Source organism: Echinops telfairi, unplaced genomic scaffold (assembly GCF_000313985.2).
Source record: "Echinops telfairi isolate 266 unplaced genomic scaffold, ASM31398v2 ScPeMD7_5167;HRSCAF=5991, whole genome shotgun sequence".
In the NCBI taxonomy this organism is placed as follows: domain Eukaryota; kingdom Metazoa; phylum Chordata; class Mammalia; order Afrosoricida; family Tenrecidae; genus Echinops; species Echinops telfairi.
In genome coordinates, this window is record NW_022109066.1 from 3,872,824 (window position 1) to 3,897,323 (window position 24,500).

General features: G+C 50.7%; 1 protein-coding gene across 1 annotated transcript in view; it reads right to left on the bottom strand.

Annotated features, from left to right (window-relative positions):
- Positions 1-2,542: 2,542 nt before the first annotated feature.
- The window catches only part of LOC101662846 (glutamate receptor ionotropic, kainate 4), a 234,021-nt gene continuing 212,063 nt past the window's right edge, over positions 2,543-24,500 (bottom strand). The window contains exons 16-18 of the mRNA XM_004716267.2: positions 23,824-23,952; positions 6,411-6,529; positions 2,543-3,335 (exon numbers count right to left, since the gene is read on the bottom strand). Of these exons, the coding sequence (XP_004716324.2) occupies positions 2,979-3,335; positions 6,411-6,529; positions 23,824-23,952 (605 nt within the window). The 3' untranslated portion in view covers positions 2,543-2,978. The remainder of the gene's footprint in view (positions 3,336-6,410; positions 6,530-23,823; positions 23,953-24,500) is intronic.

Sequence of the window (24,500 nt, forward strand, 5' to 3'; positions counted from 1 at the left end):
GGGGGTTTGGGGGTAGGGTGGGGGTGTGTGACTGGCTCAGACTCCCAGGGCTCAAAATGGGAAGGAGCCACCCAGCCTTTTCTGGGATCTGAACCAAGACTGGGGGAGGAAAGCAGGAGGTGGGGAGGCGGGGCCTGAGCAAGGGAGAGAAGAGGAGTGGAGGGGAGAGAGGACGGTGGTATTTCCACTTCCTTTGGGGAGCACCTGCAACCACGTGTTCCAGACCACAGCGGCTCTCAGTCATCACGAACGTTTCAGGGTTTGTTTCTGTTTTATTGTAAATATGCCAGTCCAAGAAAGATAAACAGACCAGAAAGAAAGAAAGAGAAAGAAAGAAATGGCTCTAGTATACAGAGTCAGATAGAAAATACAGAATGGGAAAGCAAGCCAACAAGTAGCAGATAAAAAGTGGCGACAAAGCAAAGGTGAAGAAAACTAGGTGAAGAAACGAGGCAAAAATTATTCTGCCCACCCCCCCACCCCCCCAACCCTGCCCCCAGCTGGATTGAGGCACGGCAGTGACGGTCCCAGCAGCTAATAGAAACTGTCAAGTGTGTCAGTCTTATCTTTCTTCCGCACGGTGAGGGGAACCGACTTTATAAATGACTCATGGGGACATTCGTTTCACTAATCCATTAAAAAAAAGTTTGCTATTGATCAAGATATCCAGCCCATAAAAACCCATTTTAAAAAACAACCCTTCCCACCCCAAATGTGATCTGACCGTAGGGACCACAGTTTCAGAAGCAAGGATCGGGACTGTGGGTGGAGAGTAGATGGCACCACTGAGGTATGTAGTCAGTGGGCCTCTGGGCCACATTTCTCCACTAGGCTGGAGGCAAGGCTAACATGAAGCCCAATGTCCTGGGCCTCCTGCTGCCTGATGGGTAAAGAGACAAAAAAGGAGAAAGCTTTCGGATTGGGGAGCGAGACCAAGTTAGGGCGCCACTGAGATCCTTTATGGAAATGGTCAGGGTGCCAGGTGAACCACAGAATGGCAGCTTCAACTCACGGCCATGCCACAGAGAAGACGCGCCCCACCCACATGGCAAACACATGGAATTTAGCTCGTCGTCTTCCAAAGCTGTCTTTACTTTAGTACACTCAGAACAGAAATACTTCCGGGGCAATTCAATTCAAGGTGTAGTGGAGGAGGTAGAGATGAAGACGGTAGCAGCGGCTGTTTATTTCTCTCCTTGTGAGTTTTCTAAGGGTACCATCAGAAGTTGCATAGGATTTGTTTTCCATCAGAAACGAAAACTCCCTGCGCGACACTCCCAGGTGGTGGAGCAGCTGCGAGGACGCTGAACCCCTTCCTGTCAGATACCGCTGCTCAGGGGCTCCCAGACTCCTCACGAGTCCAACATTGAGCCGCGGCCACAGCACGGCCGGGGAAGCATCTGTACCTCCCACCTTGTGAATGGAAGCGAAGGTAAAGGCTTTACCTGAAGTTAAGAGTTCCTGATTCCTAGGTCTGTGATTGGCTACCCGATTCCACTTCTCGCCCAGGCACCTGGCAAATTCTTGGTGATTTAAGGTCTTTCCATGACATACACAGGCATGCTTACCCAGACACGCACATGGACACATATACATGTGCAAACACACACACTTGCACCTAGGTCTCAAATCCAGTAGCAAGACATGTCCCCATCCTGGGGGCTCTGGCTTCAAGGACAGTCGTCACTGAGTCTGGTTAAAGAGAGATGCAGATGACAAAGTGTGCACCATACCAAGAGGTGGCCGGTCCTCCTCCTCTCTGAACAGCACTTGCCAGCCTCGCCCAGGCCCCGGGTCTTTGAACACCAGTCCACCTGGCGCGGGGTCTTGTCCTTGGTGCGTTCTGCTCTCCTCCCCTCTTCTGTCTTCTTCACAGACCACATTCACAAAGGCCCACATCGAACCCAGTAAAAGCGAGTCGGAAAGGGCAGGAAACCCCTGAAGTCCAGGTAATCAAGGCCTCTTTGAGTAGATTATAGATCATTTTTTTGTTTTGGGCATTTAAAAAGTTTTAATGGGCTTTTGAGACTCTCCATCTTATTCTTCCCAAAGGTCATCTCCCTACACACAGACACACACCCCCCACCCCCAAACCACCACCCAGAAAGGAGAGTTCAGCACCTGAAATTGGATTACTGGTAACTAACTCCTCAACTCTCACTGCCACCGAATGGATACTGACTCATAGCAGCCGGATAGGACAGTGTAGAGCTGTCCGCTGGGTTTCTGAGAGCCTGGAACGCTTTGCAGGAGTAGAAGGCCCATCTCTCTCCCTTGGAGCGGCTGGGGGTTTTCAACTGCTGACCCTGTGGATGGCAGCCCCCTGCATCACCAGGGCTCCCCATTGGCAATTCCGTGGTGTAAAATTCAGGAAATGGAACGGGAATGATTTAGACTTCCGTTTTCCAATCCTAACTTCCCGCTCCCCTGCCCCTGCCCACAAACAACACCACAACCCAGAAAGCAAATGTCAGAACCAAGAAGGCAAAGAAGAAAAGGCGAAGGAAAGAGAAGGGAAAAGAAAAACTAGATACAAAACCAGAAGAAAAAAAGCCAACCTTCCCTGTTGAGTTTAATTTTTTTTTTCCTGTAAGAACTAGAGTTGGGGTACAATGGCCCCATCCTCGGGGGACACTCCACTGAAGCTCCCACCCATGATTGGACAGGGCTAGTCGGGCAGCGACCCTACCCCAGACCCGATGTTATTTTGGTGGGAGGGAAAAGGCCCAGCGAGAGAAGTGGGGCTCCCTGTGCCCTGGGAGCAAGTGTCCCGGTGGCCACGTGCTTGCAACGTCTCTGGTGGACCCCCTTCTGGACCTGGGCTCTGTCTCAGGCCGGGGCATCGGCCCTTTGATTCTTTTGCAAAGTTACCGTATCCCAAATCCCGAGAGAAGTCATGACACTGTACAAGGCCGGGCTCCAGGTGGACAGCGGGTGCCTGCCCGGCCTCTTCTGCCTCCAGACTGCCGCGGGAGGGGCTACTCCGGCTCGCTGCTATTGGTGGTCTTCTCCCAGTCCAGGCTCTCCTCGCTGCGCGAAGGCGAGGGGCGCGCGCGCAGGCCCTGGAACCGCCGGCACTCCGGGCAGACTCGGATGTGTGTGCAGCCGCGGGCCACCAGGGCCGCCTCCTGGGCCAGTCTCTGGGCGATGGGGTCCGGCTCCCCGGCCCCGCACAGCTTGCCGTTGCTGAGCGTGGCTGTGCCCCTGGGCCTGCGCTCCTCGGTGATGGGGGGTCGGGGCTGCGGCACCCCCGAGCGCCGTCGGCGGGGGTGGGTACTGTCCTGACACAGGATGATACTGCGCAGCTCACTCACCATCTCTTGGCAGACAGACACCTGGAGGAGATAAGGAGGTCACAGTCCAGCCTCTTAGAACCAGCCCCTGCCTGTGCCCTGAGGGTCTGTTGGGGGACAGATTGTCCCGTGGGATCTGGAAGGCCTTCCAGGCCATCTCGTCAATCCCACCCTGCGTTTGATAATCCTCCCTGTCAATCTGGTCACTTTCAAGGCCAGCCAGCTCAGGAAGGTGTCCAGTTCTGGCTGCTAGATCCTTCTTCCTATCGGGTCAACAAATCCTCTCCCTGAAATTTTCACCCTTTGACTGTTGATCTTAGTAAAACTTGGCCCTGGGAGGTTATCACTGGGTAAATAACCCCTCACCTGCACGCAACCACCACAGCGCCTGCATCAGTCTTTCAAGTATTTACAAAGGCATGGGCATTCTCAAGTTCAAGGTTCTTACAGCCTTGAGTGCAGCAGCTGGCTGGGGCTGGACACGAGGGCCTCTCATTACAGCTGTCACGGGGAAGACTTGGTTGGTATGGCCAATTCAGTATCCTCATATGAAACTCTCCGGCCCAGTTGTGGCTCAGAATTGGGAATTTGTTGGGTTTTAGGAAAGGAATGCAGTGCAGCCATCATGTATCACGCCCACAGGGTCTGGGTCAGACCCAATAGTGGAACGCATTAATATTCCTGTAACAACAGGCATGTGCGTTCCCACGAGGTGAGAAAAATAAAGCCATAAACCACCGCCTCGGATCAGTTCAAACCAAGTTTTGCTTCCAAGGGTATTTACAATAATTTATAAAAATGTGGGACTTTCTGGGCTTTCTTGGTTGGAGGCTTGTGGGTGAAAAATCATGAGCCTGCACGACTCATGTCCTTCTGATACCACTTCTTTCCACTACCATCCCTGACACCATTTGTTGGCCAGCTCTGAGAAGCCTTCCATTCACTGACTCCCCTGAAGAACAGTACTCGGAACTCCAGGTATTGTAAGACCACCCAGGGTGGAAATGGAGGCTTCCCCAGAAACCAAACTCGCCGCCATGGAGTCAGCTGTGATTCATAGTGCGACCTGGCGGGACAGAGTAGAACTGCACCCTATCAGAGTGGGACCGTGCCCCTGTGGGTTCCTGAGACTCTAGCTCCTTACGGGAGTAGAAAGCCTCATCTTGTTCCAGAGGAGCAGCTGATTGCTTCAAACTGCTGACCAGGGTTAGCAGCCCGGCTCATAACCCACCATGCCTCTGTGTGGGTTAGAGACACTAACTTGCCACTGTTTCTTGGCTAACAGAGTGGATCCAGGATTCGAACGTACGTGTGCTAGAAAGAACCCTTTCCTGGGGTGAGATGGGAAAATCCAGGTTCATGTTCTTTCAGCTCTCTCAGGGGGTCTCTTGTTCTACCGTAGACAAATAGATGAAGTAGCTTTTTCCCTTCATCCTAACAATTGGTAGTGTGTGAGTGCGTTGTGTGTCAACTACAAAGGCGGTGGAAAGGAGGAAGCATCCTGACGCACTTGACTGCTTTCGGAGAGAAGGCCAGGCTGTTGGGGAAAGTTTCACAGGCCAGGGACAACTGAACTAAGTCCATTTAAGGAATGGACGAAGAAACAAAGGCAGCAAAGTCACAGAGAGAAGGAGGAGAGAACCAAGGGTGTTAGGGGCCATGGGAGGCCGAAGAGCTTCCAGAGGGAATGGTCCACATCTTCACAGGGTACACTGAGGCCCAGTCAGGCCGAATGGGCTCTCTTTGGTTTTGTCCAGTGGGAGCGTCAGAGCCCTTAGCAATCATCGTTCAAGTGCGTTCAGACTGCCCTGAATTGAGGACTGAATGGGCGGTGAAGAACTGGAGACCCGATAGCAAATCGATGCCTAGACAAGAGTGATGGCAACATATGTACAAATGTCCTTGACACTATTGATGTATGCATGTCACAAGAGCTGTAAGAGCCCTCAATGAAATGTGAAAAGAAGACGAAGAAGAAGGACTGGATACTGAGGCACTAGGAGCCCCTGTTTTGGAAGAGGGTAGGATAGGGCAAAACCCATATAATGTTGCTGTTATATTTAATTGTGAGAAAAACTCGTTTACGGATTTCAGGGCAAGAGAAGGCTGAAAACACCACGGGGAGAGAAAGGGGGTAGTCCTTGAGCTCACCTTCTCTCCACTCCTCAGGGAGATGAATCAGAACATCTGCTCACCTGAGTGTGGGTGTGGGAAGTGCGTACAGCTGTGGGGATCGTTTTAGGTAAGGATTTTAACTTGGGGCTGGTCACCGCAGATTTCTTGGGGAGAAGAGAGGTAAAGCCAACTTCTGCATGTGAAGGATCAGAGGCCCTGGCCAGGGGATGGTGGCCTGGAAGCCCCTTCGGGGAAATGGGGGAGGAGGCTCAGCACAGCAGAGTAGACGGAGAGGCTGAACGCCATGCTCTCAGAGGGCCACTGGCTGCACAGTTATGCGCTTTTCCTCCAGGGGCAAGAAGGAGAGGAAGATTCAGGAGAATCCAGAGCTGAGAGATGGAGATAGAAGCTCATGACCTTTATCAATCTAATGATGCACTGACATGTGCCCCTTCCCTGGGTGAGGACAGAGGAGCAGGATGCATTCTTCTTACTCCTCAGACTCGCCAATCTCCCTGAAGTTTTGATTTGCCCAGGCTTTTTCAAAATATATGAGGACACATAATCCATGTGCTCAAGTGAGTTGGAATATCTCTAAGTACCTTTACCTAAAAGGCAACCCTCCCTACCCCCCAAAAAGCCCAGACCCTCACAATGGAAGGATTTATATCACCTTTTCCATTAGTAACCTGGTCTTTTTCCTGGTTTTCTGTGCTATTCTTATTATATATAGCATGTTTTTACTCAAAAAGCTTTTTCACATACGTATTTATGCTCAGCCATTTCAAAGACGACTATGGAGCCCAGAGAGGTTAGGTGCCTTTTCCGCTGTATAATTAGTGCTTGGTGAAGCCATGTGTCAATCTCCAGGCCCGGAGTTCTTTCCCCCCTTGTTGGCTCTGTGGGAGCTCCCGGGGATGCGCGTCATCGTTGGAAAGACTGTCAGAGCAGGGGAACGTGGGCCCATCTGTCATTACTACCCGTTCCCCTTGGGAAGTTTACCTCAGTTGCTTCTGAGTGTCGGAGAGTCCACAAGAACTCCAACATAGCCATGAAAATAGCCACGATTAAGCCACAAATAAGAACCACAAAGATTCCGCCGATATTCTCCATTCCCAGGCCTGTAAGAAAGCGATAAAAACAACAGATAGCATACAATAACAGGAAAACATGCCACAATCCTTCTACCAAAAATCTTGAAAGTCATGCAAATAACTGGAACTTGAGTCTTGCATCTTTTCCATGAGGAACCTGGTATTTTTTCCTGTTCTCCACACATATCTTGAAGAGATTAGGTTAAATTCGCTTGAACAATTGCCCTCTCGTCTGGAGCCCTATGGACAGATTTTGGATTATGGGGTACTGAACATGAGGTATTTTTGGAAAAACAAAACAAAACATAGCTGGGGTAAGAATAGAAGGCAGGACTGAGTTGCAAATGGATAAAGGTAGAATAGGGGCTTGGAGGTAGATTTTGAGGCTCCTTATTCTTAAGAATAAGGTTCAGGCTAACTTTTATTTAGCCTGTAGAGAGAGACCTGACACCCCAATTCCTATACATTCTGGCAATATTAGTCAATTCTCCTAGTATTGTATTTGTTTCATGTAAAGCAACTATTTTGACCATACCATAAACTGAAGACTAAACTGACTGCTGTTGGGGGGATTCACATCGACTCACATTGACTCTATGGCACAGAATGCAGCTGCCCCCGGGCGTCCTGAGACTGCAGGGGCAGACAGCCTATTGGCCTTGTGGGGAGCGGCTCGTGGGTTTGCCAGCCTTTTCGTTTTGTTGCCCAATGCTTAACCCACTGTACCAGCAGAGCTCCTCGACAAAACCTTCCCAAACCATGGTCATTGTCATCAATTCGATGCCGTCTCATGTCAACCTTATAGGTCAGGGTAGAACTGCCCCCTGTGCGGTTCCAAGACTTTAACTCTTTTTTAAAGAAAACATTTTATTGGAAGCTCTTACAGATAGCATAACCTGGCACCGTTCAGTCACCTCCAGGAGCAGTGTTCAATCAGCGGCCAAACATCTTCAAATCATCAGTTTCAAAACATGTTCTTTCTCCTTGACCGCCTCCTCGTTAAGACCTGAACTCTTTACTGGACTAGACAACCGCGCTTGTCATTTTCCCAAGCATAGGCTGGTGGTTTCGAACTGCTGGCCCTGTGATTAGCAGCCCAATGTATAATCACTACACCACCTGGACTCCACTGATCAAACCACAGGTAGGAAAAAGTGTGTTGACCCCTTTGTATTACCAAGATATTAAGACACTTCTTTAGAAAATGTAACTTGGTATTCCTCCAGGCCTGGCTGCCACTAGAACCACCTGGGAAATGCAGGTTCTCAGTTCCCACCCCCGGGCCTCTTGAGTGGATGTCTCTGGAGACGGGACCACTAGAACCACCTGGGAAATGCAGGTTCTCAGTTCCCACCCCCGGGCCTCTTGAGTGGATGTCTCTGGAGACGGGACCACTAGAACCACCTGGGAAATGCAGGTTCTCAGTTCCCACCCCCGGGCCTCTTGAGTGGATGTCTCTGGAGACGGGACCCTGCAATCTGCATGCTTCAGCAAACTTCACTCACGTTTATTCTTCTCCAGCTCGGTCTGAAATTAGTTTGCACATTGGTGTTTTGGGAAAGAACTATACAGAGGGACGGTGAATACTTGGAGTCTGGCAGGATCCTCCCACAGCATTTGACATACAGTCTATACTCAGTAGGGGTGAGTCGAATGCCCTGGTTGTTTTGTATCTGAGGCATCTGAATGTAAAGCCAAAGCATCGCCAACTTTAGGGGCAGTCCACAAACTCATGAGACCCAGATTGAACAGGGGGCACAAACGCATCAGACAGCACCTTGGGGAATGTCTAGCTTATGTTCTAGCTTTGTCAGTGTCAGAGAAAACCTCCCACAGTGCTTACAAGATGGGTCAGACAGCTCAGGAGGGAGCAGGAATCGGACACTACCTACTTTCTGCCCCCTGGGGAGCTGGGAACACAACACGGCTCAGCCTGGCCATTTTGGATGCCTGAGTTTCTTATGACAAAACCACCAATAGTTGTGGTGTATTGTTTTGTACAATGCTCTCTGTCTGATAGCACGGCTATTCACATCCCTGCACTGTGGTCAGTGGGAGATTCACTGGAGTCTTAATCGATGTGGGAACTCTGCAAGTAGATTTTGGGTTTACACTGTCATCCAGAGCCTTCTGCAAACCGAGTATAAGGTCCAATGACATTCCTCCCCTGGATTTGAATTTTGCTACTTATAATCCTTGGACTTCACAGGCTCATATCATCAACTCCTGATTACCCATGTGAATGTAAGATCCTCTATATTGAATAGTCAAAAACAGTGGATCATTAAAATATCCAATCTAAGGAAATGAAGACAGAATTTGGAGTAGATTTTTACCTTCCAGGAGGAAGGTGACTGGGGTTCATTTGAACACCGGGTCCTCTACACTTAAGCCACTTAAGGAGAATGTTTTGATCATGGGAATATGGGGCATCATATTCCACATGAATGGAGGGGGCTGGGAATTAAGGAAGCCAGAAGGAAATGGCCACCAAGGGGACACGGGAGAGGATGCATCAAGGCCTAGGGGGCTGTGAGGCTGTTGCTCCAGTTCAGGTCAGGGGTGAGAAGGACGAAGGTACCAGGATGGGCGTGTGTCTGTGGAGAGAGGTTGGAGGGAGATCACCAGCGACAGATACCTGCATAGGGAAAAGGACTCCCCAAAGAATGAAGATTCTACCGGATTCCACCATCACTTTGGAATAGTTCTGCCTGACGTGGAAGAAAGGACTAGGATCCTCCTTTCTCTGGCGGTTCTCAACCTGTGGGTCATGACCCCTTTGGGGGTCGAATGACCCTTTCACAGGGGTCTCCCAATTCATAACAGTAGCAAAACTGCAGTGATGAAGTAGCAACAAAAATAATTTTATGCTTGGGGGGTCACCACCACATGAGGGACTGTATAAAGGGTTGCGACATTAGGAAGGTTGAGAACCACTGCTCTAGAAGGATCTTAGCTACCTGCTCTTATTGCTTCTATGAAGAGGTATTCCTCTTGGTCTTAGTTATTCAGTGTTGCTCTAACAGAAATAGCACACAGTGAATGGCTTCAACAGACATTTCTTTTCTTACGGTTCAGGAGGCTATTAGTCTGAATTCAGGGGGCCGGCCTAAGGGCAGGTTCACTCTGTCTGTCTCTCTGAAGGAAGGTCCCTGGGTCTTGGAACCTCTGCTCCTGGGGGATTTTTATGGGGCTTGGCAACGCTCTTCCTCAATCTTTCTCTGCCGCCTCCAATTGCTTGTATACTCTTTTATATCTCCCAGGAGACTGGTTTACGAAACACCCTATACTAACCTTACCTCATGAATATAACGAAGACAGCTCGTTCCCAAATGGGATTACAATTGTGGGCAGAGAGGTTAGACTCCATAATATGTATTGGGGGAGGGGGGGCATAATTCAATCCCTAACAATCTACCCTTTGTACTCCTCAAATCCCTGTCCTTCCCCTATACAAAACTCTATCCTATTATCTCCGAAGCCTGAACTCCATTCCAAGTCCCACATCTCATTTTCTGAATCATCTAGATGATTTTTAGGCGTATTGCATCTTGAAGCAAAATTCTTCTTCATCTGTAAACCTATGCGATCTTGACTATAGGTTATCTGTTTCCAATGGTGATATAGACACAAGGTATACATTTCCACTAAAAACGGGAGAAATTGCAGGAAAAGAAGGATTACTGGCACCAAGCAAGTCCCGAACCTATCAGAACGATGGAAAATAATCCTGTTTTCTGATACATTTGGGCAAAGGATCTAGACTCTGAGTGTTGGTGATGCCATCTGAATTCTATGAGGAGCTGCCTCAAACCGGGGCTCTAGCTCCACCTTGCAGGCCTCCTGGGACGGAAAGGTCCCTGAACTTGGAGCAGTCCCCACATCCATCTGAATGATGGCCCCGCCCCCTCAGCTCCAGCAGGTCTTTCAGCTGTTCCTTGGGCATGGGAGCCATGCTCTGTCCCCAGCACGCCCCACTCCAGAGCCATGCTGGTGACTACCCGGCTCCTTGAAACCCGTGAGGCAGCGGTCCCCCCTTTCAACAGTTCTGGTGAGCTCCCAATGCTCCAACAATATTTCCTTCCTTTCCTTTCCTTTATCTACCTTTAGAAGACGACAGATGCAGCTCCTTTGGCCTGTTTCCTGCCTGCAGAATTCCAGGCGGCAGGGGTTTTCTTTCCTTTCACCCTGCCACGGACCCTTTCGTTCTGAGGCGATGGGTATTCGGGGGTGGTTCGCTCCAACGGCCACAGCTTCATCTCTTCAACAAAGATTCTGTAGCCACATCCTTGGTGAACATTCTCTACATGCCCTTAGTTGGTACTACAGAATGTTCGAATCTTCAAGTTCTTTTAAAATTTTGTACAGATGAATTTTTAAGTCCAGTTCTTTCCACCAGCATTTTACTCCAAGCAGCAAGGGAAACCACGTAGCCCCTTTACGCTGTTGTTTAGAAATCTCCAAGTACATCACTTACAATTTCTACCATCCACCAAACAGCTGAACATAATTCAGACAAGTGCTTTGCCACTGCATGCAAAACATTGCCTTTCCTTCATCAAGGATCCATGGTAACATAACGTGTTAGCCTTTGGGCTGTTAACTGCAAGGCCAGTGATTCAAACCATACTCCAAGGGGAAAAGGTGAGACTGTGTGCTCCCTTACAGAGCTAGTGTCTCGGAAAACTCTATGGAGCGGTTCTACTTTGTCCTATGATATCACTGCGAGTCAGACTCAACTTGACAGTAGTGGTTGTTTCCTCAGTTGTCCAATCACATGTTCATTTCCTTTTAAAACCTCACCAGAAACACATTAACATCCATATTTCTAGCAATTTTTTGTTGTGGGCACCATATGTATTCTTTAAGATGATACTCTCTAGTTCTCCTTACTTCCTCTGAACCTTCCCTGGAATTGCCTTTGGTGTCCATAATTCTACCAACCTTCTCTTCAAGGCAATTAAAGTTTTTACTGTTAGGCACCTGAAAATCCTTCCAGCCTTCACTCATTACCAATTCCAAAGCCGCAGCCTCATTCTAAGTACCACTGGAGCAGCCCCCCCACTCCAGGTACCAAATTCTGCCTTAGTCATTTACGGTTCCTATAGCAGTAAGACCACAAATGGATGGCCTAAACAAGCAAAGTTATTTTCCTCAATGTTTATGTGCCTGGTATACTGAATTCAAGCTGTCAGCTTGAGGAAAACTAGGAAAAGTTTTCTCTCTTTGTTAACTTTCAAGGAAGGCCCTTTTCTCTTTGAGTTTTTGTTCCTGGTCAGGCGTCATGGGGCGTAGTCTCTCTCATCCCCAGTCTCTCTCTGCTGCTTTCACTTGCTTGTTTAATCTGTTCTATCTCCCAAGGGGTTGATCCAAGACACACTACACTAATCCTATCCCACGAACACAGCAAAGACAGCCCGTTCCCAAATGGGATTATAACCACAGGTATAGTTCCTTTGGGCACAATTCCATCCAAATTCTGCCACCTGAACTCCAGCTGCTTCCCCTGTCTTGCGATTAGCAGCTTCCCACGGGCTCTCTGAGCATATACACACACTCAAGTTTCTCTCTTCTTAGAGAAAATCTCCCTCCTCTTTCAACTTTGTCTAGTGAACATCCTTTTTCTTTCCTGCCTTCCATGGCCAAGTTTTTTTTTTTTTTTAAGTTGTCTATATCCAAACTATTTTGAGACATCCTGAAGTCTCTCAGAGCTTTCACGGTAAGGTCCCATCTCACAGAAAATGCATCCACAGCTTATGTTAAATGCTTTAAAAGCGTTTTGCTTGTGATATTACTGAGTAACAAGGAGCCCTTCATTTACTATTGGCTGTTATTTCTCAGCAATCATTGTGCAGACAGGGCAATGTTTTTGAAATGGGAAAAATCTAATGAAAAACCTGTCTCTAAATGTAATGAGGTTTTTATGAATATTAAATTAAAAAATTAATGAAGTTGAGACAATGTTACATTCTGAAGATATTTAATTAAACATGTCTTAATTTAATTTTACAATTTCCTTTTTGTATTTGAAAGCCAGTCTCTCTTCCCTCTCCCCACACCCAGTTGTGAAATGTAACTCTGAACCCTTGAAAACATTCCAGACCCAGCTACTCTATGATATTGGAAGGAGAAACGAATTCAGTTCTGGATTTACTGTCCTTTCTGTTCAGACCTCTGACTGCCCTTCCTATTCATAACTCTTCCCATGCAATTTGGTCTTTTCCCACTGCCCTCACCGGTCACTGGTGAACATTTTGTTTCTAACCTACTGGAGAATTCCCAGGGCTTATCTTACTAGAGCTCTTTTAACATATGACCAGGTCAACAGCCCGATTTCTTTGTTTCTTTCTTTTATTTATAAAGTCATGGTCTCTTCCAGTCTTCTCCATCTCCTTTGCTTCCCCAGGTGCACCATTCTGACCTCACTTTCTGGCATGTGGATTTGTGCCTCTTCCCCATGCACTGGCAGTTACCAAGTCCTGATTATCCGATGTCCTAAATAGTTTTCAGTTCTTATCTTCCACTCTGTCCCTCCTACCCCCTTCCCTGGTCAAGAGCCCCAGCACTTTGCTAAGACCAGTGCAGCAGCCTCTAAAGACCCCCTGCTGTGTCTGTGTCCTTCTGGATCCCACTCGACAGAGGTGCCTGGGTGACCTTCTGAAATGACACTCCAACTGTGACACAGTCGCAGCAGCCCAGAACTGTTTACAGCTCCCTTTCCACATCGCTGATGCTCCATCTTCTGTCCCTTGACTCATATTACCACCTCTTTTGGGAACCTACCCCGGTCCCCAGCCCACATCTGCCTAACTCCAACTTTTCTTTTAAGACTTAGCTCTGAGCTGCCTTCTCTGGTCTTATCTGACTCTGTTACTTGCACCTCTGTTTGTGCTCCACCAATCCATTGTGTGACTACTACATAAAATAATACATCAGTTGAAGTTTGTGCATCAGTTTTTCCCACTAGATTGTGAAGTCCCCACGATTGTGGTACCAGTTGCCCATAATAAACCAGAAACCAAAGCCCTGTCACGGAATCAATTCCAACTCACAGTGACCCCACAGGGCTGAGACAAACTGCTCCCTAGTGGCCTTGGTTTCTGGTGGGATCATTCTGATCCAAGCGGGGAAGGTTTCCCTGGGTCCCACTAGGAACCGTGAGTCACTGCAAGTCTTTCTTTCCCAGCGTCTCCTGTTTCAGGGCCAGCATGCTTCTGGGGCGGGGGAGGGGGGTGGTGGGGAGGGGGGTTGGCTCCGGTGCTGAGATTCCTAGCAGAGGGGGCCTCCTCCCCAGAGGAGCCAGGCTGGTATACCATCCCTGCCTTGAGGAACTTACTGGAAAGTGGGAGCAAGAATAGATTGCTGGCAGAGTCAGGGCTGAGAAACAGATGGAGCGGGAAGTGGGACCTGAGTGTTGGGGGAGTGCAGCAGTTCGACTTCACACTGTCATCAGTCATTCTCCTAGATGTCAAATGCTTCCCCCCCAACACACACACACACAGCCATTCTCCGGAAGCAGCCTTTGAGGGCGGCTCCCTCCAGCCTGACTGGAAAGCCCTGTAGGCTCTCACAGGCACAGAAGCACCTGCCTGAGGTCCTGGGAAGCTACCTAACCTGCTCTTTCTGCTGCCTGCAGATGGGACCACGCAGGAGCCATCGAGACAGATGGCTGTTGGGACCGGGTTTTCTCCTGCCTCTTGTTCCTCTCAGTCTGCATGATGCCCCTTAATAGTGTTGCCTGTGCCAAAATAGAAGAAAGCTCCCCTGCAAACTCCAGGATGGTTACATCCCAACTTTGGTGTCACCCCGCACGATGGCCCACAAATCCAAACGAGAGGTCGCAGACGCGAATGAACCAGTGTGCTTGTCCCTTGAGCTACAGAAGGGGTAGAGATCTGAATCTCCTCGCCCCTGCTCTTCCTTCAGTTCCGACTGGATAACAATCATTTTGCGGGTGCAGACACCTCTTTGATGTAGACCTAACGCCTCCCACATTGCCTGGTCACAAACGAGACCAACGGAGCCCCAGTTGCAATGGAGGGCGTTCTGACTCATGGCGACCCATATGCATCGGAAGTGCTCCTGAGAGCTTTCAATGGCTTGGTTTTCAGACATGGATCACCAGGCCTTTCTTCTGAGGCACTCCTGGTTAGCAGCTGAGCACATTAACTGTGCACACCACCCAGGAACTCCCATCTCCTGGTGGCAACTAGAAGTTTGTGACTGAGATGCATCAGGGAAGGAAGTTCTTTTGAACAAAGCAGAGGGGTGGGGGGGGGAGGGGGGAGGCTGTATCCTGTGAGGTGAAGAAGCAGGGGCCCCAAGAGTCGCTGAAGCAGATATAGAGAATGCATGTGTGTTGAGAGAGGGCGGCTTACTGTCACGATCCCAGCCAGCGACCACATGCCTCTTCTCTGATTTCAGTCGACAGTGTATGGAGGAGCGTCCAGGAGCCAAGCCCTGTGCTGGGTGCTGATCTCTGTGCATCGTTCACTGGTTAGAAGCCTTACACAAGAACATGGATTTCTTATTTTGTTTTACCAATATAGCTTTCAAACACATTTGATTTCCCAGCCATGCTCCACGAGACCCCAAACCACTGCCATTGAGTCTGTTCTGACTCAGAACTGACCCCGTTGGGCAGAGTGGAGCTGCCCCGCGGGGTTCCTGCGGTCACAAGTCTTCAGAGAAGAGACGGCCTCGTCTTTCTCCTGCAGACCGGCGGGTGCGTTGAGGGCATCAACCATGCCGTTAGCAGCCCACCGCTGACCTAGGCTGCCACCAGGGCTCCTTTATGTTCACCTGCACCCAGGCACTGTATGAAAAGGCCCCATTGCCACAGACTGATCCATGGTAGGGGGCAATTGCAGGTCCCCGTGTGTGAGCTAGCCTGCCTGGCCTTCCCGTCACGTTTGCACCGGAAGGACTGTGAAAGCTGCACTGACCAGTCACCAGGGCACCCACCGAGCGAGGAGACTCAACAGGTGCTGGAGAGAGTAGTCCCAGGAACCAGGGAGCGAGCCACCCAACAGGAGGGAGATGCACTGGGCAATGCGTCAAAACACTAAGGACAGCTGCACGGGCACCTGACAATGTAGCAAATATTGAGCTCAAGCCATTCATTAAAAAAAAAAAAAGAAAATCCTGCAAAGCAGGCTGCCCTGGCCCTGTTCGGTAGCGAAAGAAACAAAAAGTCAGAGAACTTAAGTAGGTTGCCCACATGTTCACAGCTCAGAGGTACAGCTGAGAAAAGCCTGGCTCTGAGGCGGAAGCTTTGTGTGACGACCGCCGCCCGTCTGCCCTCCTTTTGCCATCCTTTGGTGTGTTGCCACAATGTTGGAAGCTATGCCCTGGGTATTTCAAACTTGCTAGACAGGTCTCAGTGGAGTTTCCAGACTCAGACCAGGAAGAAAGGCCTGGTGATCTGCTTCTGACAACCAATCAATGACAACGCTCTGGATCAGAACGGATATCATCCCCGAGGCTGGGCCTCCTAGGCTGGACACAGTGGCTCCACCAATGGCCTGGGGCAGAGAGCAGTGACGGTGAAGATGGAGCAGGGCCCAGTCACATTCTGTTCTGTTGTTCCTGAGGTTGCTATGAGTCAGAACCAACTCCATAGCAACTAAGGGCAGCATCTACTTGCGAGGCTACTATGCCAACCAAGGAGCAGTCAAGTAATTCGCTGAGGTGCATGGCTAGCTGGTAGCTAGAGTCTAATCAGAAGCCTGTGTCAGAGTTCTTAGCCTGTGCAGCCCTGTCACTACAGAACTCGAGCTCCATCCTGAGGGCCTGAGGGCCACGTGCCTTCCTGGGCGCGGCCAGATCAACTGGCAAGAGGATCCCATGCACAAGCTAGCAGCCAAAGACCCTTCGCGCCTTTGAAGCAGGGCATCCCGTCTTGGAATCGATGATTCATTGACTTCATCTTGGTGCAGCCTCCAGACCAAGTTGTGCTGCCGCCTTTGTGATCAAGGACCTCCTTTGTTCCGCACTCACTGGGCCCCCATTGATTTCCACAATGCTTCCTGTCTGCACCCCCACCCGCTAGCTTCTCCATCTCCCACCAACGCATCTGATGTGACTGGGGAAAGGCTTCCTCTGTGAGCTTCTCCATGAATCTCCAGGAGACCCTATCTAAGCTCCCACATTCAGGTTCCCAGGCTTGGCTCACTGAGAGAAACCAGAGACCCAGGATCCCCAGGCTGGGCCCCCTGAGAAGAAAAAGAGAGGAAAAGAACTTCCCCAGAATCCCCCTCCTCTCCTCATACGCCCCCACTCCTGCTACGATGTCTCACACTTTCATTCCCAGACAGAAAACTTCCTGCTCTCTAAGGATTCTGTGAGTTGGTGCCACGGCCTCTTTCCATTCTTGAAAGGGGACCCTGATGTTCACAGCCTGGGGGTGTATTTAGGCTCCTTTGAAGGCCGTGGTTTTCAAGATAAAGGTATTTAATTTCCTTGGAATTCACCGACCACCTTTTTGTCCAGCTTTTGCGTCTTTGGAGCTTTGTAATCTAGTCCTCTTGAATTGGGCGCTGGCATCTGTGAGTGACTAGTGATAGTCCTTTTGGTAGTTGAGGAAAACAAAACAAAACAAAACAAAACACCCAAGCCAAACCAAACCAACAGCAAAAAAAACAACAACCCAAACCAACGCATAAAGCAAGTGTTTTTGCAAAGAGAAGGCAAAAGAATGGAGGCAGCTTGGAATAAAGCCGACAGCTTTTTGAAAATGTCTAGTCTTCCACACAATCTGCCACTGGGTGGTGTTTTATTTTAATTACTTTCTTAGCTGCTTTAGAAGGTGGATGGTCACTGAGCTACAAGCAGGCAGGGAAACTGGGGAGGCAGATGTGACGGGTGGGCGTTTGGCAGCACTGCCCCATGTTAGATCGCTTCTCTGGAATTTGGCACTGGCATGAGGCTGCAATATTGGATTAGCAGGGTGGTGGTGGTGGTGGTGTTAATACCAGACCCTTTCCTGAAACGTCTCACATCTAAACAGGATAACAAAGCAGAACAGGGTTGTGTCAGGCACGGTGCATTGTCTACATTCTAATGAAAACCAAAGTGCCTCCAGCTGGTCTCTGTTTCAGAGGTCTCTGGGGGGGCGGGGGGGATACACCCCTCCTTTGCCCCCCACCCTCACCCTTTTCTGTCTGTCCTGTAGTCTCCTCATGTCTTTAGGTGCCTGTGAAAGGTCATGGATTTGAATCCTAACAAACAAAGTCACACAGGAGCTGCCACGGAAAGAAAATAGGAGTCCCTCTGCCCACTGCCATTGAGTTGACTCAGAGGCCCAGTGATCTGAGACAAAGGTGGGGGAAAAGTACGCTTCTATGGTTCAATTCTGGGTGACCATGTAAAGATTTAGGAGAAAAGATCTTTCAGGACCATGCTGTTCCTGTGGTTATTCTCCCACCGCCTGGAAGATCCCTTGTGAGCAGTGCTCTGCCTAAGTCTAGCGAGAGAGAGACACACACACACAAACACAAACACACACACACACACACACACACACACACGCACGCACGCACGCACGCGCACCAGTGATTCTTGGTTGGCTTTCAGGATGCCAAGGGGAGTCTCCTGTGGCCAGGAAGCCCTTGGCCTCTCGGAGTAATGCTGGTTTGGGCTCCCGCCCAGGCACAAATGGACCCACCGCATCACACTGGCAGTAGCTGCCCTGGCTGGAGTCCCTGGCTCTCATGGTGACTTGCAACGCATCTCCCAGACATCCTCTCTCGGGTCTTCCTGCTCACGGAGACTATCCCCGACTCATCCCCTTCTGCAGGGTTCAGGACCTCTGCACATTGACACCCACTGTCTGTTTCCCCCTTTCTCTGTGTGGGGGACACTGGGCCCCAACGTGACAAGACACGCCCTGCTCACCCTGCCCCGTCCATCTTTCCTGGGAGCCTGGGCTTCTGGCTTGTCTCCCTCTCTATCTACCCTTAAACTCTGCTGCTGTCTGATCAGTCTTCCTGAAACTCTGCAGGGTGTGGAAGAATTTGAAAATTTAATAACTCTGCCAAAGTGATTAACTTTCTTTTCCTACAAATGAACCTAATTCTCTGCCTCCAACTCCCACTGCCACCCGGTTGCCAAAAGCAGAGAAACGTCTCAGTCATTTCAGATGTAGCACAGTCAATTTCAAGGGCTTCTTCTCCACTCCCCCCAAGATGCACGGTTCTGGGCTTGGGGAAGGAGGCCAGTTCCAGGCTCTGACTTGGGGTGAGGGACCAGATGCCTGGTCTTATGCTGGATTCCCTCTGCACTGCCACGATTCCTGTCTGGGGCCCGGGAAACTCGAGCCTGCCCCTACCATCTCTGCTGCCCCGCATTCTACCGTTGAGGCCTGGCACGTATTTCTGAAGCTTGCCAAACTCTAGAAACAGTGAAAAATGTCTTTCCCTCTTGGAAACTCCAGTCTTCGAAGCACCTTCTCGCCCCACTGCATTCCAGTAGGGGGCAGTGCTGGAGGCAAACTCACTGCAATCGAGTTAATTCAGACTCAAAGCGACCCCACAAGACAAAGTAGAACGGCCCTGTGGGTTCCGAGATGGTAACTCCTTACGGGAGTAGCAAGCCTCGTCGTTCTCCCACGAGGGGCTCCCCGTAACTTACTTGAATTCTCATCTTCCACGTCGGCTATCTGGGTTCGAACACCAGCCACCACCTGTCTGGCAGTGGCTTCTCTGATATTCCTCAGGTTCCTGGGGTGCCTCAGTCAGAGAAAAATCCTGTGGAACACAATGGTCTGATCCTCTTGTGCTCGGGGGCACCAGGAGTCTGGGCTGACCTCTAGGTGGTCGCCTCCACCAGCAACGAGCACACTCCAAAGCAGTCCTTGTCCAGAAGCTCCCCCGCCCTGGAGACAGCCCTTCTTTGATCTGGTTTGCAGACTGGGAGGCTGGGCAATACTGCTCTGCTTTAGGGCAGAACAAAAGGTTTTCAGGCAATGGGCTTTTAGGCTTCAAGTGTGGTGGGCTGCTTGAGTCTCTATGCATAGATCCCCAAGAACATACATTCGTGTGATCTCCTGTGATTAGTTCGTTCCCTGGGAGAGTCTGATGCAGACTGGTCTGAGGTTCAGATCTCTCAAGGGTCTCTTAACTCCCTTCTCATCCTACATGCTCACACCAATTTCTGATTGTGACCAACGGGACTCCACACATTCCTAAAGCAAGGGCACTTAATGCACACTTCCAGGCCCAGGCCAAATGTCTCTGTAAAGTTCTCCTTGGCCGTCCGTCAGACTCTCCACTTGCTCCTCTGGGCTTCACAGGCTTTCCTTACAGCTCCGTGAAAGCAGCCCTACAACCCACCGCTACGGCTACGAGGGCGCCTCTCTCTGGGTTCCGAATCTCCTGAGAGCAGGATCGTGTCCCCATGATCTCAAATCCTTGCACCTGCTTTGGTCAACAGTGGTTGATAGTGATGCTTGTTGGTCATCACGAATACTTTACATGCCATCCTTGGAGATCATAGTTCCTGTTGGGGAGGAAACAGATCTTGGATGAGAAAGGAAGTGGTGCCCAGTCTGGAGATCCTTACGATATTTCCTCATTCTTTCATTTATGATTTTTTTTTCATTTATCCTTTCATCAAATACTGATGCGAGGTGATATGCTGGATACTGAGGCACAGAAATGAATAAGACGGTTCTTGTCCTTAAGCTGTTCCTGGTTTATTGGGCACTGATGGCAGCAGAAACACAATCGGCGTCATCGTATGTTCTGAAGGCAACCCAGCCGTCAGGTGCCCAGGATGAGGGTTGCACTGTGACTCGCGGGCACTGTGACTGCGGGCACTGTGACCTGCGGGCACTGTGACTCGCGGGCACTGTGACTCACAGGCACTGTGACTGCGGGCATTGTGACTCGCGGGCACTGTGACTCACAGGCACTGTGACCTGCGGGCACTGTGACTCGTGGGCACTGTGACTCGCGGGCACTGTGACTTGCGGACACTCTTCAGACTTCTGGTTGTGCCTTCATTTCTCTTTCGGCGCAGATTTCAAAATGAAGCCTGTCCGCATTTACTTTGTGCTTGGCATCTTGCTGAGGGCTTTCCGTGATTTGTCTCAGTCAGTCCTCATGCTGGCGTTGGCCTCTATTTATCACCTGTGTTTCCCAGAGACGGGAAGTGAGAGTCAGAGGTTTCCTGTCCAGGACTGGGGCCGGGGCTCCCCTGACCCAAGCCATGGTCCTTTCAATCGCCTCACATGCACGTGGGAGCTGGACGGTGACTAAGGAAGACTGGGGGGAACGGTGCCTTTGGATGATGGTGCTGGCCAGGAACAGAGAAAGCACCATGGACTGTCAGACAAGCAAATCTCTCTCGGAGGCAGCCCAGCCAGCATCGTCTGTGGAAGTGAGGCCAGGTGTCTTGAGTACGTGTGTGTGATCAGGGGAAACCAGTCCCTGGGAAACGATATCTTGCTGAGTGAAGTGGGAGGTCAGCACAAAAGGACGACCGGGGATGAGATGACCCGACCTGGTGGCTGCAGCAGCAACTGTGAGCAGGGCTCAGAACCAGGCCGTGTTTCCTGCTGTGGCCCACAGGGTCGCTCTGGGTTGGAGTCCACCCGAAGGCTCCGAACCACATGAGCAGGCCATGTGTGTCATGGAGTCCACTGGAGCCAATGCTCAGGAGCCCGGCCCTGTGCCCACTGCTTGAGGGAAGAGAGCCGTCACAAGGGTGCAGGCTGCTGTCAATTCAACAAGCCCCATCTTTTCAAGAGAAACGCCAGTCCACTGGCTTTAGGGCGACATCGAAAAGGGGCAACGATACTCGCTTGAGTCCCTGAGTATAAAAACTGTGAGGTGTTGGATTCTCCAACACTTTCCCGTGCTTGCCAGCTTTGCTCCCCTCCGTCTGTCTCCCCTCCGTCTGTCTCCCCTTTGTGATGAGCAGAAGTCATGAATACACACCGCTGTCTGCACACGTGAACAAAGGAGAGGGTCTTGGGGTTTGTTTCAGAGGTTGGAGATGAAAGCGAGAACAGGAGAGATGGATCAAACTCAATAGTGAGTCTCATGAGGACAGGGATCAAATGGGGAAAGTGGGCAGTCCTATTGTCCTGCCTGGAACCTCCACAGTTTCCCGCAGGGCGCCCGTTTCCCTGGGGTGCCGTCACGGGCCCTGAGTAGCTTGAATATCCGATTTGTGGTATCCAGTCCATGGGGTCTCCTGATGATTTTCCCTGTGCCCACCCTCCACCCCCCGCCCATCTTTTTTCCCTCTCTGAACAAACAGTGTGACTCCGCCACATTTCACACATTGTAGATTGGCTGGCATCTAGATATTTGCTAATCACTTCAAATGGGTTGGCTTTGATTGTAGCGGTCATGTGACAATTCCCAGGTGAAAGCCTGCACAGTGCATTCTCTGTCATTCCCTGGGATACAACCCAGTGTGTTCGGGCTTCCCACTGTTAGTCAACACATCCCTGAGGATCAAATGGCTGACAGGGAAGATGATTCCCCTGCAGACAGATAACAGAATCAGACGCCCCTGAAGTCCTGAGAGCAGCCCAGCGCCGGTGCCATTGGCAGGTTACACTGGTCCCATTTGGTGCTAGGTTACTTTCTACTGTCATCAAAACGCTGGTGTGCTTGCCACTGTCCACAGGTAATCAGCATGCTAATAACATGGAGCCCTGGGGACACAGTGGTTACACGTTGGGCTGCGATCTGCAAGGTCAGCAGTTTGAAACCACCAGCAACTCCTTGGGAGAAAGTCGGGCACTTTCTACTCCCACAAACAGTTAGCGTCTCGGAAACTCATGGGAGTAGAAACTCACCGTTCTACCTTGTCTGAGGGAGTCCCCATGAATCAGTATGGACTCCATGGCAGTGAGTGAAGCCCCCAGCACTAGTACTCAGGTGAGCTGGGAGTCAAGGGAGGAAGTCTCCCACGCTCCATGCCCACTGACAGCCACTGACCTCCCAGCCGATCTGGGCCTTTGGGGAGTGGAGAGCCGGGAAGGCTGTAGCCTCACTGTCTTTCTAGAGGGAAGGAAGCCCATTCTACCACAGCTGCCCTTTTGACATGGAAATGGCTAGGGGTAGACACGCCCCCTCCCCAGTAGACATGCAGGATGCCCATTTCCTCATTGACTGTCCCACCAGTGATGATCATTCCTGCTGAGCCAAGAGTGAAGCACATGATAGTATTCATTTTACTCCTCAGCTACCTCCCCAGGGGAGACCATGTATAGGTAAATTTGCTGCACATTTTAGCAAGGCTCTAGTGGATGGCTAGGGTGACTGATTTATTGTTCAAATCAAGGCTCTCTGAACATGAAGAGGGCTCCAAAATAGCTCATAGCCATGAACTGACCTCCAACCAAGGTCAACTTGAAACTGTCCCAGGCTGACCTGCATGGGCGCTCCTGTGTGAGAGGCCTGCAGGATGCCCCAAGTGCACCTGTCAGTCAGTGACTCTCGTATTCAATGTAACTTAACAGTCTCGCCTTGGTGCATCCAATAAAATAGCCCCATGGCAGGTCCTGAGGCCCGTGAGGAGGGCCACACCCCTGCCCCAGGACACTTACGATCTCGCAGAGGGGTGGGCACGTCAATAGTGCACCGATACAATGGCAGAGAGTGAGGGCTGTGAAGGCCAGTCAAGCAGGGATCAGGAGGGGCAGGGATGTGGAGCTGAAGGGATGTTAATAGATGATGAGGGAGGTTCCGATGAGGGTCAGCCCAGAGGAGGTCTTGGAGTTGGGCTTCCCAGGCAGAAGGAACACCAAGTGCAAAGACCAGGAGATGACAGCAGGCCAGGAACTTTGGGTGGAGTTGTCGATGAGGAGGAAAATGGATCTTGTGCAAGTCACATGGGGCCTTGGGGCCAAGGAAAGTTTAGCTTTTCCTTTTGGCTGAATGAGATGGGAAACCATTAGCGTTTTGTGGGAGGGAATGCGGTAAAATGACTGACATGCTTAAAAAGCATCACTCTGGCCCTGGGGAAGATAAGTGCAGAAGGACACCAGGCTAGTGCGGTCCATCGTACAGGGGCAAGATGATGGGCACAAGGGCAAGGCAGATGCGGGACTGAGAGGCGGCTGGAGCCAGGGAACCTCATGGAGGCAGAGCCTTTAAGACTGGTGAGATGAGTGGGCACTGGGTGTCTACAAAATAAGCAAGACCATAGTCCAGACTGACCCACAGCCAGCCCCAACTTGTCCCAGGGGCCTTCTGAGGTGAGCGCTCCGTGTGCTCCGGAAGCCATCATCCGGAATTCTGTGCACGAGAAACAGCAGCTTCGGGCCTGCCCGGGCAGGAGGGGAAGGCGTAGGCCATGCTTACCTTTGGCTCTGTGATCTTCCTCTTTGGGGCACTTCCCCCCTTCCCACCATTTGCGCTTCAGGATCTCCAGGCGGTTGTTCTCCTGCAGCTGGAGAATGGCCAGGTCAAACTCGTCCCGGAAAACCGAGCCTGGAGGTCACAGGGGAGGTCAGGACACGGCATGAGTTCCTGCTGAAGCATCCTGCACTCTAGTTTCCTCGCCAACCACTTTAACATGAGGTACTGGGGCAAGACAGGTATGTTGGGCTGTCCCCACCAGCCGAGCGAAACCAGAATTCTTCTTTCATTTTACTGCCCCCTCCCTCCACGCTGACTGGCATGTGGCGCCCATGGTCAAAGGTCCCAGAATGCCCCACTTGAAACAACAGCTGTCTACATGGACAGCTTATATGGCCTGCCCCCTGACCCACCACAGGAAGCTGCTGCCGAGCTTCCCATTGGCCTCCAGGAGTTCAAGCCGGGAAATGCTCTGTGACACGACTCTTGCGGCCAGTCATGGTCCACATTAGTTAAATCAAGTTCTCGAGCACGTCTAGCTCTCATGGCATTCCACCTGACAGTTGTTTACGTGGAGCAGCCAGCGACCAATGAGAGAAGCGCCATCCCAGAGTGTGCTGGGAGCTCCTTCTCATGCAGCAGTGTGGGGAATCCAGTCACCAGAAGTCCCCCCGCCCCCC